General features: G+C 39.8%; 5 protein-coding genes and 1 long non-coding RNA gene across 10 annotated transcripts; 3 read left to right on the plus strand and 3 right to left on the minus strand.

Annotated features, from left to right (window-relative positions):
• Window positions 1–438: 438 nt before the first annotated feature.
• LOC108072040 (MICOS complex subunit Mic10) lies at window positions 439–961 on the minus strand. The gene has a single exon (XM_017163022.3). It carries the CDS (start codon window positions 849–851, stop codon window positions 603–605), a length of 249 nt encoding a protein of 82 aa, XP_017018511.1. The 5' UTR covers window positions 852–961; the 3' UTR covers window positions 439–602.
• A 64-nt stretch (window positions 962–1,025) lies between these two features.
• Window positions 1,026–3,469, plus strand: LOC108072171 (neuroligin-4, Y-linked). Its single transcript, XM_017163221.3, has 3 exons — window positions 1,026–1,077; window positions 1,162–1,808; window positions 1,962–3,469. Exons 2-3 carry the CDS (start codon window positions 1,394–1,396, stop codon window positions 3,359–3,361), a joined length of 1,815 nt encoding a protein of 604 aa, XP_017018710.1. The 5' UTR covers window positions 1,026–1,077; window positions 1,162–1,393; the 3' UTR covers window positions 3,362–3,469.
• Mlp60A (Muscle LIM protein at 60A) lies at window positions 3,465–8,256 on the minus strand. The gene is made up of 10 exons (XM_017163223.3): window positions 8,076–8,256; window positions 7,867–7,974; window positions 7,603–7,745; window positions 7,358–7,517; window positions 6,615–6,717; window positions 6,459–6,555; window positions 6,311–6,407; window positions 5,953–6,249; window positions 5,568–5,888; window positions 3,465–4,146 (listed from the first exon to the last, which is right to left on the minus strand). Exons 3-10 carry the CDS (start codon window positions 7,715–7,717, stop codon window positions 3,876–3,878), a joined length of 1,461 nt encoding a protein of 486 aa, XP_017018712.1. The 5' UTR covers window positions 7,718–7,745; window positions 7,867–7,974; window positions 8,076–8,256; the 3' UTR covers window positions 3,465–3,875.
• LOC138928025 (uncharacterized) lies at window positions 6,128–6,761 on the plus strand. The gene is made up of 3 exons (XR_011444491.1): window positions 6,128–6,264; window positions 6,346–6,571; window positions 6,630–6,761. It is a non-coding gene; the product is annotated as an uncharacterized lncRNA (long non-coding RNA).
• Window positions 8,257–9,525: 1,269 nt separating the features above from the next.
• Window positions 9,526–14,407, minus strand: Gpat4 (Glycerol-3-phosphate acyltransferase 4). 3 transcript variants are annotated; one of them, XM_017163230.3, is made up of 7 exons: window positions 14,189–14,407; window positions 13,550–13,762; window positions 13,240–13,482; window positions 12,309–12,545; window positions 10,954–11,187; window positions 10,032–10,288; window positions 9,526–9,966 (listed from the first exon to the last, which is right to left on the minus strand). In XM_017163230.3, the coding sequence occupies exons 1-7, from the start codon at window positions 14,321–14,323 to the stop codon at window positions 9,663–9,665; spliced, it is 1,623 nt and encodes a 540-aa protein (XP_017018719.1). In that variant the 5' UTR covers window positions 14,324–14,407; the 3' UTR covers window positions 9,526–9,662. The 3 variants fall into 3 exon arrangements, with proteins under 3 accessions (XP_017018719.1, XP_017018716.1, XP_017018717.1); XM_017163227.3 differs by lacking the exon at window positions 10,954–11,187; XM_017163228.3 differs by lacking the exon at window positions 12,309–12,545 and having other exon boundaries at window positions 14,189–14,406.
• yki (Transcriptional coactivator yki) lies at window positions 11,325–17,508 on the plus strand. 3 transcript variants are annotated; one of them, XM_017163271.3, is made up of 6 exons: window positions 11,325–11,467; window positions 15,088–15,863; window positions 16,228–16,319; window positions 16,766–16,927; window positions 17,190–17,242; window positions 17,320–17,508. In XM_017163271.3, the coding sequence occupies exons 2-6, from the start codon at window positions 15,121–15,123 to the stop codon at window positions 17,422–17,424; spliced, it is 1,155 nt and encodes a 384-aa protein (XP_017018760.1). In that variant the 5' UTR covers window positions 11,325–11,467; window positions 15,088–15,120; the 3' UTR covers window positions 17,425–17,508. The 3 variants fall into 3 exon arrangements, with proteins under 3 accessions (XP_017018760.1, XP_070139976.1, XP_017018761.1); XM_070283875.1 differs by having other exon boundaries at window positions 11,337–11,467; window positions 15,111–15,863; XM_017163272.3 differs by lacking the exons at window positions 11,325–11,467; window positions 16,766–16,927 and having other exon boundaries at window positions 14,865–15,863.
• Window positions 17,509–18,547: the final 1,039 nt, after the last annotated feature.

Genomic DNA, 18,547 nt, shown 5'->3' on the forward strand with positions numbered 1-18,547 from the left:
ATTTAAAATAAAAAACCCTAAACTTTAATTCGTGACATTCCAATCATAACTCTGCCTTTCTTCTCCTAAAACCAAAAAAGAAATGCAAAGAATTTATTAGCGGTGAATACTTGGTCATGAAAACCAAATTTGAAGAGACACAAAGCCGTCTATTTCAGGCCACAGCTTTGGCATATATTAATTTTGGGGTAAAGCCAAACGCTGCAGAGTTTTTAATAATAACTTAAAGTCATAGTAATATATTAGGTCCCAATTATAAACGATTTTGAGTGCAGAAAAATACATGGTTATGCTTTTAAAATATGTTAAACTTGAATCAAATATTAAAAGCAACTCGTAAACTGGCTATTATAAATGCAATAAACAATTTATGCCATATTTTTCAAAGCTCATCCTAAAAATCTCCCCCAAAGATATATTCATTCACTTTTTCAAGGATTTCGCTTTACAAGAGATTTAATCATGGAAATTTACATATTTATCGCATTTGTACATTGATGGTATCGCAAAAACCTGACCAAAACAATAACGTTTTCTCAATAAAAATTTAATAGAAGCCCATTTGGTAGTAAAGCTCGGACCTCAATATTACTTTTTGCTGCCTAAGTGGATCGATTCCAACGCGCCTGGCAACAGTCGTAGGCCAAGCCACATCCGAACCCCAGGCCCAGCCACATCGGGTAGGTTTGTGGTCGCGTTAAGAATAAGGTAAGAACGCCACCAATTATCAGGCCACTTCCACCCTTCAGGCAAAAGTCCGCCATGCATTTGTCCTTGGTTAAAGTTTCCTCGGACGGAGCCTCTCGCTTCACTGGGGGCTTTTTCTCGGGCTTCTGCGGCTCGCTAGGCATGTTTAGGTCTTTCGCTAAATTTGAAAGAATTTCGGGTTAAAATTGCTTATGGGCAAGCTTTACATTTAAGCCAAATAAATGACAGCTAAGCTTTGGATTACTGAAAGGTACATAATTCTGGCCTATATTTCTACTTAGAATATATAAAATATTGCTAAAAACTCGAAAGAGATCTTTTCAAAGCGAAGGAGATCTCTTTTTAGAAGAAAACCAATCCTTTTCATAGGTTCATTCATTTATTACTGATTTAATTTATAATATTATTTGTTGTTTAATTAAAAAATAAATATGAACATGATATATTTGCCAGGGGCCACCTATGGGTTAACAGCATTCCGATGGGTGACGTAGGCTAAATAAATAAAAACAAGCCCCGTCGCGAAAGGAGAGATGGATAAGTGCCATAGTTACAAAATCCTAGCAACAATATTTTTTGTGTATTTTCGCCATGGCAACCAGGAGCCTCGCGTGCCTTGCAAGATTGCGAACAGTGTGTCGCCTTAGTTCAAAACGCAGAAAGATGTGAAGGAATCGGACGAGCCATGAAGTGCAAAAGAAGGGACTTCCTAGCTAATTTAGCTATATTTTTTCACCTAGTCAGTAGTTATGGCTTTATATATGTGCAATGTGTGGACGCGCCATTTATACATATACCCGGAAACGGCGTTATTTCCGGTACCTATTTGAAAATGTTTCGAACGCAAAATGTTAAAGCTTATCTGGGCATTCGGTACGCACATGCCAGAAGATTTCAACCTCCGGATATCGAACTAACACCGTGGAAGGGGATTTTCAACGCAACCTCGTTCGCTCCGGACTGTTGGCAAAATCCTATGCCCTCCGTAGGCAGAGAGACGGAGCAAATCCTGAAAATAATATCCTCCGAAACGAATTCGGATGACGGTGGAAGGAAGTACGAGGAGAATTGTTTGTATTTGAACGTTTTTGTACCTGATGGTGAGTAGAAAAAATCATTTTAGCAATTAAGTTATTAAGAAAAATAAATGAAAAATTATAATTTTGAATATTCTTAAGAGTTTCACTTTCCATAGAGATTTGTAATTATTCATTTCCAATTATTGAATTTCGTAATTCCCTTTTTCCTTTCAGGATTGCCAGAAATTAATGGATATGCCGTCGTTGTGTGGGTCCATTCCGGTGACTTTTCCACTGGCAGCCCCGCCGATGTGAACCCCTTCCAGTTGGTGTTCAAGCAGAAAGTTATTGTTGTCACCTTTTCGTATCGCCTTAACATATTCGGCTTTTTTACAACCGACGACGGCGAGGCCCAGGGGAACTATGGCCTGATGGATCAGTCGGCAGCCCTGTATTGGGTCAAGAAGAACATCAACTTGTTCGGCGGAGACTCCAATCGGATTACGCTGATGGGTCACGATGCGGGTGCCACTAGCGTGGCGCTGCACATGACCTCGGGCGAGTGGTCGAAGGGTGGCTTCCACAAGGCCATCATTATGTCGGGTAATCCTCTGAACGCGGTCAAAATGCCATACGAGTATGAGGGATCGTTGGACCAGGTTTCAAGCGTGTTCGGCTGCCCCCGTAGACCGACATCGATGTTCATGCAGTGCCTGAAGAGGGTGGACGCCAAGCGGCTGTCGGAGAACCTGCCTTCGGTGAGCTGGGGTCCAGTGGTGGACTTTGGCCTGAGTAACACCTCGTATCCGTTCATCGAGAATCAGCCCGAGATCCTGTTCAAGAAGGGCAGCTACCACAAGGTGCCTGTCATCATCGGGGTGACCGACATGGAGGAGGTGCTGACCCTCTTCAAGGATAACCTGGACACTGAGATAAGTGCAGCAGATACGGAGGGCTTCTTTAGCGACATAGCCGTGACCGATATGCACAAGCTGGTGAGGAACTATGAGTGGTGTTCCAACTACGAGCTCATCACGGACGCCATAAACTTCATGTACGCCAATGAGTCGGACCAGGACGTAAAGAAGGCCAACAAGCACATAATAAGTGCGCACACCGAAAAGTTCTACATAACGCCGATGCAATCCTTCGCCGACATGATAAGCAATTACAGCACCGTCTATAGTTACCTCTTCAAGATGCGGCCGAGGTCGGTGCTCCAGGATCTGCCCAGTTGGATAAGCGTGCCCAAGTATTTCGATCAGGTGTTTGTCTGGGGAAATCCGTATATGACCAATATGGTCGATTGGAAGTCGTCGGATAAGCGAAATTCGGACATAATTATGACCCTGTGGGCAAACTTTGCCAAGACATCGAATCCCACAAAGTCCAACGTGTACATCAAGTGGAATGCCGTGACCCCGAACAATGACTCCGTGCTCCTGATCGACGAGGCCTTCAACACGGACAACTTGCTCAACAATCAGAGGATTCACTTCTGGAAAACGCTGTATCCCAAGATACTGTACTACTCCGCCGACTGCTGCAATTCCACAATGTCGGGAGGCTCGCTGGTGATCGTAACGACCATTCCAATATTATGTACTCTCTCCATAATCGTTAATATATTTTGAATAGAAAGGAGCCCTGCTTAGACCCTCTGTCAATAATCTGTCCTACCGTTACATATATAAATAAATACCTACAAACAAAAAAGGAACCAATAAATCAAAGAGATTATAGTTGATCGTTTTTTAGTCGTTGTTTCGTAACTTATAGGATATAAATCTTGTTATATTACAACCGCCATACATACAGTTTTCGAATAAAGTCATTTCGTTTTCGCAGTTCAAAGCATAAAGTTTCAGTCCGAGCTGAGAACGTCGGTTCGTTGCTTAATTTCGAGATATGAACAATTATCATACTAATCACCACAGAGTCACTCGCCACTATTCTTAAGTTTTCAAGGTTTTTGAATTAAATGTCATTTGGAGCTATGTTAAACCATTATTTGTTGAAATGCAATACTACGCCTGGTCGTCAACCTCAAAAATGTGGGCGTTTAAGGACTCGATGCACCTGATATACACTTTGGAGCTTATTGTACACCCGGGAACAGCCCTTAAACACTCTTTTTTGGTCGTAAGTTTAAGCCATTGTCAGTGTGCCAGCTCCGATTCCATAGCCCACGCCTTTGGGTCCGTAGAATTTTCCGTAGCAGGATCGACAATATATGTTGCCGTCGGGTCCATCGTTCAAGTTCGTCGAGTCCAAATACCTTCGGCACTCCGAGCAGTAAAAGCACAGCTTGTGCCAGACATTATTTTTGCTCTTCATCTGCTCGGCCGCAAAAACCATAAAACCACAACGGGGACATCCGTTCTCTGACTTTTGGCCATTACGATCGATGGATCCCCAGCTGAAAGATTGAGAGATTATAGATTTTGTTAGAGATATGATCCTAACAAATGTTTGAAACCCCGTAAGGAGGATATTGCACGACAGAACACTCATGTTTCTGATCTTTGATTATCTACACTCTTAAAAATTGTTACCTAAAATCGACTTAAAGAAGCCACTTTTCATCCATACATTTAGAAATTCGTTCTTAACAAGAAAGAAAGCTAACTTTGGCCAGTCAAATTTTGTATACCCTCGCAGGTAACAATTAAAATATATCATAACTAAGCCAAAAATGCATTAATTTCGATTCGGAAAGCAGTTTTGTGTTAGTTTTTATTAATTTAAAAAAACTGCATACCAAATTTAAAATTGTAAGAAATCAAAATTTTTGGCCATTTTTGCTAATTTTAATGATGTAACCCCTTATATAATTTTGCAAAAATGGCCAAAAAAATCGATTTCTTACGGGATGTCTAGAAAGATTCGCATGTTAATGCTGATCAAGAATATATATGGTTTATGGGGTCGAAAATGATTCCTTGACTTGGAAAAATATTATTTTGTGTTATAAAATCTGATTTTTTATATTAAAAAACTTCTTGATTTTTTTTTAAATTAAAAATATCATAACTCGGCCAAAAGAGCATTAATTTTAAATCGGAAAACTGTTCTGTGCTAGATTTTCTACAGTTAATAAATCTGCATACTTCATTTAAAAATTTTGAAAATTCAATTTTTTATCAAAATCAAAAATTTTAATGATGTAACCCCTTATAAAATTTTGCAAAAATGGCCAAAAAATCGATTTCTTACGGGATGTCTAGAAAGATTCGCATGTTAATGCTGATCAAGAATATATATGGTTTATGGGGTCGAAAATGATTCCTTGACTTGGAAAAATATTATTTTGTATTATAAAATCTGATTTTTTATATCAAAAAACTTATTGATTTTTTTAAAATTAAAAATAACATAACTCGGCCAAAAGAGCATTAATTTTAAATCGGAAAACTGTTCTGTGCAAGATTTTCTACAGTTAATAAATCTGCATACTTCATTTTAAAATTTTGAATATTCAATTTTTTATCAAAATCAAACATTTTAATGATGTAACCCCTTATAAAATTTTGCAAAAATGGCCAAAAAATCGATTTCTTCCGGACATATCTAGAAAGATTCGCATATTAATGCAGAGCAAGAATACATATGGTTTATAGGGTCGGAAACGTCTCCTTCACTGCGTTGCAAACTTCTGACTGAAATTATAATACCCTGCAAGGGTATAAAAAGGAAGCACTTTTCACACATATATCTAGATATAGAACTTAGATATAGGACCACGAAGTTTACTTCAGTTTATATAACAAGCTTTGAAAGTAACTCAACTAGACCCTGGAGTTATCTAACTTATCGGATTATTTCAAAACTTTTACTTACCAGCTGGGCGTGTAGTCATAGTTGGTGGACACCAGAGTGGGGGTGTGTCCATAACCAAATCCCTTGGGGCCGTAGAGCTTTGCATAACAGAGCTTGCAATAGATATTGTCATCCGGTCCGTCGCAGGCGAGCACCGAGTCCAGGGGTCTATGGCACCTGGCACAGTTGAAGCACTTCCTGTGCCACATTTTTCCCTTGGACAGCTGCAGTTCGGCAGCAAAGACGGCGCCGCCACATCGTGGACAGCCCTCGCCATCAGGGGCCTTGATCGATGTGGTATCCGGGCATACAAAAGGACGCTGGGATCCAATGTCTTCTTCACTAAAAGACGAGGAAACCCTTTAATGGAAACCAACCCTTAGAAAGAGACAATGACTACACCCACGTAATGCCATCGGTTTGCAAGAAGCTGGATCCACAGGCGAATCCATAACCATGAGGTCCCCACTTCTTGCCATAGCATGTTTTGCAGTACACCTCATTGTCCGGTCCATCGCACGCGATAATAGAGTCCAGCGTCTTGGTGCAATCCCGACACTTGAAGCACTTCCTGTGCCAGGGTCTGCCCTTGGAGAGCACCTGTTCCGCGGCGAAGACGACACCACCACAACGGGGGCATCCTTCGCCGATCGGCGCTTGAATTTGCTCCACATTGATGGCAGCCGTCTTCGGGGCCATTTCGCTGAAAATATCACAGGTATAATCCTAAATGTGTGCTTCTGGAAATCTTATCCCGATCCCACCTTTGCCATTCGCAATCCCTAATATCGGACATTAGACCCATGGACGAAATACCGATGTGGCCATAACCTCTGGCACCAAACTTCTGGGCATAACAACCTGGAAAGATAATATTTTAGGATCCCACGATTTCAGTTGAGATCATGGTACCTCTGCAGTAAATGTCCTTGTCGGGACCATCACAGTGAAGTGTCGAGTCCAAGGTCTTGTTGCACTGCACGCACTTGAAGCACCTTCGATGGTAGCCCTGAGATAGAGTGGATGTAAGCCCCCGAATTGGTGAGTCTATATAATACCTAATAATACCTTTCCTCGCGCCAGCATTTGCTCGGCGGCATAAACATATATGCCGCACCTAGGACATCCCAAGCCATCGGGCGCCTTCGGTGGTATTTTCGGCGGAACAAATCTAAAAAGATCACAGATGCTTCCCTCAATTACAGTTCTTTAAATGGACAGTCATTAGGGGATCACACGTCTCGACCCGAAGACAAGTGTCTTAGTCACCGAAGACACAAAACAGAAGAATATGCTTCACAGAGAACAGAAAAACAGAAAAGGGGGAATTCTACGGATTATGTAGACAGCGACCAGAGGAGATAGAAGGAAAGGGGACTATAAATAAAACATGAATAAGCTTACAAATACATTTTATTTTATTAATTTACAGTCTGTATGTAGTGTGTACTATGTTGTTGTGGGTGTTGTAAACAAAAATACAAAAATTATTTTACATATGTGTGTGTATTTAGACATAAATAAAACAATCATATATATTTGTATTTTTTAGGAATTTTTCCAGCTGTAGAAACTAGATACCCCTGGTGGTTGTGGTGATGATAGTGACGTTTCCCAAACAAATAATCACATTGAGTAAAAAAGAAATGGCTTTTAATTAGGGTCTAGGATGCAGTGCATCCAACTGGACATTTGAGACATACAAAAAACAGAGACAGAGGTTCTAATAGAAAGCAAAACTACACATTTAATTTCAAGGAATTTTACACATTTCATATACAAAAAGACACATTAACCAATTTAGTCCTTACTCTCTGTTCAGATGGGCACCGGAGTCCATGGACAGGCAACCGGCACCACCACCGAAACCGTAGCCCTTGGGACCGTACTTGCGGCCGTGGCAGTTTTTGCAGAACAGCTCCTTCTCGTGCTCCGTGCAGTTTGTCGAGTCCAGAGCCTTGTTGCACATGCCTGGCGGGGGAGGAGGGAGTGAAGGATTAGAGGGGCATTGCTGAGTATTATCCAGAGTGGGAGTGGGGGCATTTCGATCACTTACTGCACTTGAAGCAAGTCTTGTGGAATTTGTAGCCTCCGGCAACGCGCTCCTCGGCGGCGTAGACCGACTTTCCGCACGCAGGGCACTTGGGAGTTTCCACGGGAACAAAAGGCATTTTGTGATGTGTGTGTGTGTGCGTGTGTCTGCGGGTGCAAAAAACTGTAATTAGTATCTGTGTGCGATCCGGCGGTTGCAGTAAATCCAATGCGGGGTATCCAATCCAATCAGGATCGGGATTATATATATGTATCTGTATGTATATACCTCGGAGGTACTCTTGTGAAGTAGTTCCTATTCGTCGGAAATGCCGCGGACTAGACTGGAAAGATTCTGTACACAGGTAGTCTATATTTGTGGATGCACACGGCACAACTAAGAAAATACAGTTTGCGTAATAAAAACAGCACTTTCTGAATATATCATTATTTATCATGCAATACACACGGCCCCCAGTGTGTGTGTGTTGTACGTACTCTCGGCTATATCCACATTGATGTCTCATTTTTGGGATGGTAACAAAAGCAGCAGCATAGTTAAGTTACTTCAGTTTCCCCCTATTCTCAGTTCTCCGTGCGAAAATACTGGTTTCTGCAGTGGGTATGTATGTATGTAACTATGTATGTATCTGTGTAATGCATGCAAGCAAGTGGGCGTGTGCAAAATCGAACAAAAAAAAGCAAAAAAGCACAGCCAAAAAAGAAAACATTGTTCTGACTGGGTTTAGTACCGTTATTTCACTTACATCCCATGCTCGTATGTAATTACATTACACACGTATCGAACCGATTTTACGCAACAATTAATTTATTAGCCATCGACACGCACACCATTGCCCCCGCTCAGATGTAAATATGTATGTATGTATGTAGGTGTGCATGTATTAAGTCTAAAAATATAGGCACACACATTCGAGATGTATCAAAGTACCTTCATGGCCTTATTTTAGTCTTAGAAATACGAAAATAACTCATAACTGGCCAACCCAGATCCATAAATAAATACGTTACGCACACGATATAGTCATATTGAACACCCTGCTGATCTGTGTAAGAAATACAGCTGCATATTTCAAATCGAATCTGTATAGATGTATTTGCATATTCGAAAAAGAAACGCTCCAGTTTTCGTACATCCATGGAAATATAGCCACAAGTGTTTCATTAGAAGCCGCATGAATATGCATATGGAAATGAACGATCTTTTCATCATCTCGGATGCGATGCCCATGTATAAACATATCTATAAATAAACGAGTATCTTGGGTATTTGTTAATTGTAAATCGCTCACTTGCGATTGGCAATGAGCCTAACAATTTATGAAGGCCAGACCTATTGACTCTTTGCTTTTTTTTAACAAAATAACTTGCCGCCCGCATTGTTGATGAATGTTTTTTGGCCCGAAAGTTCGTCGATACCGATACCATTATGTAGATACATACATATGTACAATGTATTTAGTTTGGTGACAGTTCAGGGTTAGTTAAAAGCAAATATGGGGATTTTTGTACACTACCGAAAACGCGGAAGTATATTTTAATTACCATTCGAGAATCGGCAATTATTATAAAATAGAAATGCTGCGCAGACACACACAGTGAGTCATTTAGTATATAAATAACCGAAAAACGGATAATTATGAGGAGGCGCACTAAAAATGGCTTAGAGATCATTTTCCTTGGGTTAAAATAGTATCTTGATTATAATGCAACTTTATAAGGTCACTGACCCCATCTCTCGTCGCCGTTTCACCTTCGAAAGCCACTCCGTTGGCCCATTTTTGTCATTTTAGCATAACAAAGAAATGAATTTGCAACTCATCAAGTCGAAATGATGCTGAGGCGATAGTATCACGTGGCTTTTATCAGATATCATTTATTTTGTACAAAATAGTGGGTTGATAAATTAATTAAGATACAAATAATATTATAATTGTACACTTGACTTCATCTTTTATTAAACCATCCAATAGTTAATCGTAATTTATACAACTTACACTCGCTGCAATACAAATTATCAAAATAATGTACACACCCACAGTCGTCACTGTGGCAGCTGCTTACTTAGGTCGAATCGGACTTTAACCGATTGGCAAACTCGACCTGTTGGATCTCCTTCCACTCCTTCTTTGGTTTCATTCGCTTCAACTGACCATCCCAGACCAGATCAATCAGACCGCCCTGCTTGGCGATGACACTCTTTACGCGGTTCGCAAAGTCGATAGCAGACTCCCCATCCTGCCGGTACATCGGAGGTAAATACCACACATCGCACACGATGGCCCACGAGGTCATCATCATGTAGAGGTACTGCATCATCGAGTACTTGGCACTGTTCCAGAAGGCGTCACCGAATCTGGGATCGTATCTGCAAAGCAGGGATTTAGCGCGTTAATATTGCTGCTTCTTTTTGAAGCCCTTTTGGGTACCCACTTTATGGCCACCGGATAGATGACACCGCCAACTTCAAAGCTGCCCTTTTTGAACTGCATAACAGATGTGTTGTTGATGCATGTCCCCTCCGGGAAGATGAGGATCGGTGGATTGTTTGGGTCCGAAACGTGCTGCTTGAGCCGCTCGGCAACCAAGTGCCGATCCTTGGCCTCGCCACGCTCGAACCAGATGTGAGGTGATGCTCGGGCCAGAGCTCTTTGCAGGACGCCCAGGAAACCGCCATGGCGTTGGCCAATCTATAAAATCGACGCAAGCTCGTTTAAAGAGATCAAAGACCAACAACAACAACAGCAAGCACATAACACGAAAAGCTACAAATCAAACGCCAACGACATGAAACCATCACCAAAAAGCAAGCTTAAATTCGGGTTAGTACCTACATACACGTGCACTTAGGGGGGAAAAAAGCCAATTTTCGATTCGAGCAGCTGCTTTGTTTTGGGGCTCTCAAGATTGCTTAGTTTCTGCAGAACCTAACCAATTATTTTATTACAATTACACTCCCAAAAGTGTGCTCTCGAATCTAATATTTATTGAAAGCTGGAAAGTAAACTTGGTGGTCAATTTATAATCCACATCCTAAATAAGATCAGTATCAGGGATACTGCAAAGCTTAGCTCATTTGTTTTTACCAATCAATTTACATCCACAGGGATGGCACAGAATTTACACAGCGAATTTAATCTTCATGTGAGATGGTGTATTTAATTATTTTACATTTTAATCCTAAACCACCATTTCATATGATTTTAAATCTACGAATATTTCTATGGCACCCCTGACACTTTAATTTTTACTAAGTGAGACTACGAAAATAATATCGGATATTAAAAACAAAGAGTGAGTAAGTATTTCCATACAAGTGTTTAGTGTTGTTTTTTAGGTTCTAAAATTGCCTTACCAGCGAATAAGTAGAATCGCACATCAAGACCAGCACATCGATTGGGCTGGTATGATTCGCGACACAAATACCAGATGACGGGCGATTTTCCTCATTATGGTAAGTTATAACCGCCGATATGGCACTGGACAAGACGCCGAAACAAATGCCAAGTACCTGATTGACAAGTTTGCGCTTGCAGGGCCCATCCTTCAGATAGCCCACGGCCGCCGTGCAAATAGTTAACCACACTACCTAAGATTGCACAAAAAACGGAAATGGGTACATATTTGAGGGTATTCTTCAATTAAGTTCATATAGAAAGCTGGTCCAAAAACGTGTAGAGGGATTTGAATCCTTGTGGAGTGAACGTAATATCGTTACTTTGACTTGTTTTTCAAATTTTAACTCACATTTTACAGATATTTTTAAATGTACCTACACCTACGTAAGTTTGTGCAATCATTGAATATTCTGTAAATAGAGTGACGTGAAAATGCAAATATCTTAAGCCTAGAATCAAGCCCTCTTCAAAGTAAGTGTTTATCGTTTATCAACGGTGTACAATCTAAAGGTCAACACTTCAATCGAAATATTACCCTTGACGAGCCCACCCACCGACCCAAACCACCAGAAACAGCTGAAACTAATCGACAGAAGTAATACTGAAAATAGTACAAGGGGCGAGCGTCATAAGAAAAGCAAATAAACTAATAAATTAATTTCATTCACATGGCTTATCTTACCTGATTCCGGGGTTTTCTTGGCGACGAAGAAATTAACAAATTGGCCCAAAATCTTAGACATTACGGACAAACACATTTAGCCGGGGGACAATGACAAAAGCCAATTGCAACATAGATTGATTTTACCACACTTAAAACTGCACCTTGTATTAAATTCATGCATGCTTTCGAACGCGATTCAATTCGATTCCCTTAACTGTTGAACAGTTCGCAGACTTATCAAGTTATGTTAGCAAGGTTGACCGAAAGTTATCGGAGCGATGCTTATAGGTATGTTATTATACGTCGGGTCTAAACTCCATGTATACAAAGATAATGGCTATCGGCTATGGCATATGCATTAGAAACCTTTTGATAACATCAAACGGTCGGTCGGTCGAATGAGAACTAATAAAATACGTTGAATAATACATATATTTCTGCAGTTACCAACGCTTTATATTGCTTCTGGAAGGAAGCATATGACAGACAATCTGAGACTAAAGCTCGAGTATTAGTTGCTTTTAGTTATATAAGTACGACACACAAATAGATGCGTTTCCGAAATGTTGCATGCATGAACTTTTGAAATTTTCAAATGAAACCAAGTTTTAAATGACGAGATTTAGGTAAAAATTTCTTCTTTCTCACCAAAGAATAGGTACAATCGGTCGATAATATCGCCACGTCCAAGGGAGAGGTATGGTTCGCTACACAGAACCCAGAAATTGTGGGCTTATATTGCTTATTGTGGAACTTTATAAGAGATGACAGGGAACTTGAAATAAGGCGGAAGGTGATTTTAAACGATAAGCTTGCTAAAGAAAGCCGTACAACTCGAAAAGGTAACAAAGCCACAATGGAGTTTGAAAAAACTGCAAATAAAACCTAGGAATCAAATTATATTTATTAGCGAAATAATAATATTATTCAAGAAGGACAACATAACATAAAGACTAATCTGAGTTAAAAGTAAAGCTAGAATTGAACCAAAACATTAAAGGAAATGAAATTTCTTCTTATATCTCTCCCTTAAATTAAAAAATGTATCTAAAACAAAAATCTATTTGTGGCTCATATTAGGAAAAAGTTTGCTAAACACAAAAAACAAGTTAATGCTTAGACATTGGTTAATAAAGATGATAAATAACTAATCAACAGAATTGTTTTTACAAGGCCGACACTTTGTGTTGTATTTACTCAGAGTAATAGTTAGTACAAGCAAACACAGAGATAAAACGCGACGAATCCGTGTCCTATAGGTTCTGCCTGATAAGTCAAAGAATATACCTGTTAATTTTAAAGAAGCTATCTAACAGCTGAAACCCCCTTCATTCCCGGTCCTTGTGAATATGTATACATATATCGTTCAGTCAGTTTTCGTCCGTTTGGTCATTTTCTTTTCATTCAAAGAAGTGTATCGTCTCCGATTCCCTTGCATGGCAATAATTGTCAATTTTGGAATGCGAATAAAATATTGATGAGTATTCCTTAGCGGCAATTATTTGCAGGCAAGAGGGAAGTCGGGACAAGTCAGGTGTTGTTGAGGAAAGCCCCCTTAAAGTCAAAGGATAATACTTACACCAACGAAGCAAACTAATACTCGAAGCGGCATTAGAAATACGTAACGAATGAAGAAGCCAACCATCCAGATGAGAGTTATTTTCCAGGAAATGAACTCGTGGTGTCTGTTGGTCCGCGTGAGCATATTCCAGCTCTTCAGCTCCTCTGCCTCGAAGCGGGACGTCACATCGTCCTCAATAATGGCTTCTACGCCCGACTTGACATAGTCCAGACATTTCTCAAAATCAAAGTTGATTTCATCCTGCAAGACACATTGTTCCAGTGACTGATTGTTTATACAAGACAATAAATGTTGCCTTTCTGCTTACCTTCTTGGATGAGACTGGCTTCTCGGGGAGGGGTTCCTGAGGTTGAGGCAGCAGCACTGCATCTCTGGTTATTAAAGTAGCTCCGTTCGTGATAACTTCCTTGGAATCGGCGTCGTCCACCAGCTGCACTCCCTGTTTGTCGTCAGTCTTGCAATTATTTACGGAATATTGTTGATTTTCTTTGGATGCTGTCTCTATACTAACTCGACCGTACTGGAATCGAAAACATAGTTCTTGATTAGTTATTATGTAGTTTGTTGTTGGCGGGATTATCTACAGATACGAGCTATCATAACCATAATCAGGCGAGGTAATGACTGGCGCTTTACGAGCCTGTAAAGTGTTATATGCGCATGGGGGACCAATTACAAACCATTTCCGATTTCGCTGATTATTCAAAAACTGTTTAAATATTAGAAAGGTGCTGGAAAACAACACTTTTGTTCATATGTTTGTATTCCTGTGCATGCGTACGAGAACGAGACGCCGTGTGCTTGTCTATTCCAAAGCTGACTATATTTATGGACTTTGGAATAGCTTACTACTAGACACTATGCCTCTTGTGAAATGGAGCTAAAGTTGGAAAACGGAGCGAATGGAACTGGATTTAGTCATTGACCGCAAGAAAACATTATTTACCTCGAATATCCTTAGGAGCAGGTTCACATACGCCTTGCGGACGCCGATGGATTTGTTGATGGCGGAAATAAATATCAAAAATGAGAGGAATCCCCCAATGGGAATCCAGAATATGTTTAATATCGCGCTGATCATTTTACATTTGATTCATTTGGACTTTAATTATTTGCGAAATGCTTCTGAATTGTGTCGTGCCAATCGCTAGAGCTGGAATCACATCGATTTCGCGAACGACGCATCGGTTTTTCGACTGCAAATTAATATCGATGATTTTGTTTTGAAATAAATATCGATACGAAGCTAGTTTGGTAACGGGGCACAACATTTTTTAAATATATGTTAAATTGTTGTCTTAAATCTATTGTTTTATTTTGAAATATCCTGTTACTGTTTCAGCCAGTGTGACTGCAGATAAAACGTTGAAATAAACCACTAAAAAAATTTATTTAATGCATTATAAAAAAAAATCAAACTTAATCATTGGCTTTAAGTAAAATAAATAAATAAAATAGAAAACTAAAAATAAAATATTAATTCAATTTTTAGTTAAAAAGCAAGGAATTATTCAAATTTGTTTTACTGAGAAAAAATAAAACTTTTCCTGCCTGAGTACTACATTTTACAGAAGTAGCCACGAAACCGATAACCGATAACCTATCGAATGAACAAGTGTTGACAAAGCGTGGTGGATGGTGGTCCTCGCGAGTGTTTGTTTTATGTTGGCAGTTCTGTTGAATTATTATTATTACTATTATTTATTGCAACGAAGTTTAATTTTAACACCTTAATGTAATAGTTTCGCCCCAACAAGATGGAGTGATATGTATATGGCCGAACATATATATACGCCTACGTGCCCGATAAGATAATTCTATGTAGTAACATTTGTATACACTAAGTGCCTTCTTTTATGTTAACGAAGCGACGAGACGATGTCGACAAGCAATACAAACAACCTGATCGAGAAGGAGATCGATGACGAGGACATGCTGTCGCCCATCAAACCCAACAATCTGGTGGTGCGCGTCAACCAGGACACGGACGATAATCTGCAGGCGCTGTTCGACAGTGTGCTGAACCCCGGAGATGCCAAGCGCCCCCTCCAGCTCCCCTTCCGCATGCGGAAGCTACCCAACTCCTTCTTTACGCCCCCGGCCCCTTCGCACTCGCGCGCAAACAGCGCTGACTCCACCTACGATGCTGGCTCGCAGTCGAACATCAGCAATATTAGCAGCATCAAGGCGGCACAGCCCGTTGACGGGCAGCCGCCCATATCCGCCATCTCACAGATCCAACAGCCATCCCCACAACAGAGCCGCCTGGCGATACATCACTTCCGCGCCCGCAGCAGCCCCGCCTCGCTGCAGCAGAACTACAATGTGCGCGCCAGGAGCGAGGCCAATCCAGGAGCAAGCCAGCAGCCAGCTGGGCCCACTTTCCCCGAGAATAGTGCCGCCGAGTTCACCAGCTCTGGCGCAACGGCTCCCAGCTCCATTGAGCTCGATGCCATGAATTCGTGCATGTCGCAGGACATGCCCATGTCCACGCAGACGGTGCACAAGAAGCAGCGCTCCTACGATGTGGTAAGCCCTATTCAGTTGCAGCGGCAACTGGGCGCCTTGCCACCAGGATGGGAGCAGGCCAAGACCAACGATGGCCAGATCTACTACTTGAAGTGAGTATCTTTTCACATAAGTCACCATTAAACATACAATCCTCTAGATATATACATTATTTTTTATTAGTAATTAGTAATTTTTTAGTTATTATGCGTAAGTACTTGAAATAATTGTATCTAGATACAAATTCTTGCATGGGAAAATAAAAATAAACTGACACGCAAAAGACTTGGAAGCCAAGACAAAGACTTTGTCTAGTCTAGATACAGTTTGGAATTTTAAGAATAAACAAGTGGCATTGTTTAGGTAGATTAGTTATATATAACTAAAAAAAAAAACTTAGATTTTATATATATTACTTATAATTCATAAGCTTATTTAAGGTCAACTACAACTCTAACGACTTCTTTTTACTTTCAGTCATACTACAAAATCGACGCAGTGGGAGGATCCCAGAATTCAATTTCGCCAACAGCAGCAAAGCTTAATGGCCGAGCGAATAAAGCAAAATGGTAGGTACCTTATGATATTTCTCATATCCTTAATAGATATATATGTACAAGTTCGTGCGGTGCTTCCTTAAACTCTTAACCCATTTGAATACACCCATCTTGAACTAATCTTGTGCTCTGGGCTATAGGTAGGGATACAAAAAAGGTTGTAAGAGGTTATAACACAATTAATATAACGCATGGAAAAGCCTCTGAAAATCAAGGTTCTGCGGACTAATATTACATTTTTTAGGGATGTTATTCAGAAGTCTCGTGAGATATCTCACTTTTGGCAATGGGGAATTCAAGTCTAAATATTGAAATTGAAGTTTTAAGTGTGTTGCATGATGTTCTCTCTCCGTTACAATCCGCTTTTAAACTGCCAGCAACTGTCGTTTTATAGACCTACTTTTTAATTTGTCTTTATTTACTTTGGTTTTGTAATTATGATTATTTTTGTTCGATAGATGTTTTGCAAACAACAAAACAAACTACCACATCGACCATTGCTAACAATATGGGTCCAGGTCCACTGCCGGATGGTTGGGAGCAGGCAGTTACCGAGTCCGGAGATATTTACTTTATAAATCACATTGATCGAACGACTTCATGGAATGATCCCAGAATGCGTAAGTCTCCTCGTTCCAAATACACAAACACCAAAAACTAGCGTAAGCAGCGCTAGACAAGCGAGACCCTCTGGTTTATCTATAGAGAGATATCGCCTAGATAACACTTGAACAAGCACACACAGTGGGCGGGGCAGTGATCACGTAATTCCCTTGGCATCTCTCTGCTTTCACTCTACTCAGTACTGATCTTGAGATAACGGAGGCTGACCAAGTCCTAAACATTTGCTAACACATCTCTTCCTTCTATATATCTTTGCAGAATCTGGGCTTAGCGTGCTCGACTGCCCAGATAACTTAGTGTCTTCCCTTCAGGTGAGAATTTCATTTTCGTTTTCGTCTCAACGCATACGAATTCCAAAACTGATTCGATTTTTTGTTATATTTCACAGATTGAGGATAATATTTGCAGTAATTTGTTCAACGACGCACAGACCATTGTGAATCCGCCGTCTTCCCATAAACCTGACGATTTGGAATGGTATAAAATTAATTAATTGAAATGTATACAATCTGTATTAGACCTAAAAGTTTTATATTTTGTATTATTCTAAATTAAATATTTTTCAAATTTTATAGTATTTCTTTCTAAAACATCTTATTGCATTTTGTGTTGTGGGATTATTCTTCGGGCAAAGCCTTTAAGGGGGGATATACATGTAAACCAACATTTTTTTGGTAAATTTTTTTTTTTGGTTTAAAAAATAGTTTATTATTTAAAGAATATAGTGTGTAAGTTTCATTATCGAATTCCAACTTTAAGTGCCTCAAATCAAGTATACACGCAAGGTTCACAAGTGTTAACGTGGGCTCATCAAAAACTTTAAACGTCTTTTTCTCAGCTTCTAATTTTTGCATTTCTACCTATGCTCTGGACACGATTCACAAAAAACTGTGTAACATATCGGAGTGAATCAAAAATTATTATGATCAGCATGAAATTATCTTCTATTTGAACCTACATGGTTGTTATAAAACTGAGTATTACTATTTTTTAAGAGGGTGGGAAGTGAAAACTGATCACCTGAAAATGACATCTTTCCTTCAAATCAAAATTTATTTTTTTTGTCTTGATTTCTTTTTGTTTTTTTAGGTTCAAATAGAAGATAAAGGTGTAATGAATACAAAAAAATTTAGTTTACGGATTTCGGACAGGAATTACGAGCTCTATCGTGTCCATAGCACGCCAACTCAAAGCTCGAGGCGCTACGGCATATGTTCCATAAGTCCGCAATTTTGTAAAATATTGTTTATTACTAATTTTTTTTATCATCTCTGATTCTACTTTTAACTATATCCAAAGTTTCACGACGATTGCTTGACTATTTCTTATAAAAAAAAATTCACGAAAAATGGCCAAATTTTGACCGCTTACATGTATATCCCCCCTTAAGCAGCGAACTAATTATATAGCCCACTTTCGGCTCTTAATTAATTTGGGCGAGAGATTTGCTGTGGACTAAAGGTGTGGTCACCACAAGCAATGACTCATCGCATCTTGTGATTTTTACAAGTTACGACCAAAAGAAAAAACAGATTTAAACTGTTAAATCTGTTTGGAAAACAAGCTAATCATAAAGGAGAAACAGCGCTGACTGAACAAAGGAAAGCATTGTACTA

The sequence above is a fragment of the Drosophila kikkawai genome, chromosome 2R, assembly GCF_030179895.1.
Source record: "Drosophila kikkawai strain 14028-0561.14 chromosome 2R, DkikHiC1v2, whole genome shotgun sequence".
In the NCBI taxonomy this organism is placed as follows: Eukaryota; Metazoa; Arthropoda; class Insecta; order Diptera; family Drosophilidae; genus Drosophila; species Drosophila kikkawai.

Bases quoted from the DNA above. Each gene is read 5' to 3' on its own strand.
- Mlp60A (XM_017163223.3), bottom strand. From the start codon at position 7,717: ATGCCTTTTGTTCCCGTGGAAACTCCCAAGTGCCCTGCGTGCGGAAAG. The intron at 6,408-6,458 runs GTACCATGATCT...TTATCTTTCCAG, and splicing joins CAAGGACATTTACTGCAGAG to GTTGTTATGCCCAGAAGTTT. The intron at 6,250-6,310 runs GTGGGATCGGGA...TGATATTTTCAG, and splicing joins AGGGATTGCGAATGGCAAAG to CGAAATGGCCCCGAAGACGG.
- LOC108072040 (XM_017163022.3), bottom strand. From the start codon at position 851: ATGCCTAGCGAGCCGCAGAAGCCCGAGAAAAAGCCCCCAGTGAAGCGA.
- LOC108072171 (XM_017163221.3), top strand. From the start codon at position 1,394: ATGAAGTGCAAAAGAAGGGACTTCCTAGCTAATTTAGCTATATTTTTT. The intron at 1,809-1,961 runs GTGAGTAGAAAA...TTTTCCTTTCAG, and splicing joins GAACGTTTTTGTACCTGATG to GATTGCCAGAAATTAATGGA.
- Gpat4 (XM_017163230.3), bottom strand. From the start codon at position 14,323: ATGATCAGCGCGATATTAAACATATTCTGGATTCCCATTGGGGGATTC. The intron at 13,483-13,549 runs GTAAGCAGAAAG...TGTGTCTTGCAG, and splicing joins AGCCAGTCTCATCCAAGAAG to GATGAAATCAACTTTGATTT. The intron at 10,289-10,953 runs GTAAGGCAATTT...TCGATTTTATAG, and splicing joins GCGATTCTACTTATTCGCTG to ATTGGCCAACGCCATGGCGG.
- yki (XM_017163271.3), top strand. From the start codon at position 15,121: ATGTCGACAAGCAATACAAACAACCTGATCGAGAAGGAGATCGATGAC. The intron at 16,320-16,765 runs GTAGGTACCTTA...TTTGTTCGATAG, and splicing joins CGAGCGAATAAAGCAAAATG to ATGTTTTGCAAACAACAAAA. The intron at 16,928-17,189 runs GTAAGTCTCCTC...ATATCTTTGCAG, and splicing joins ATGGAATGATCCCAGAATGC to AATCTGGGCTTAGCGTGCTC.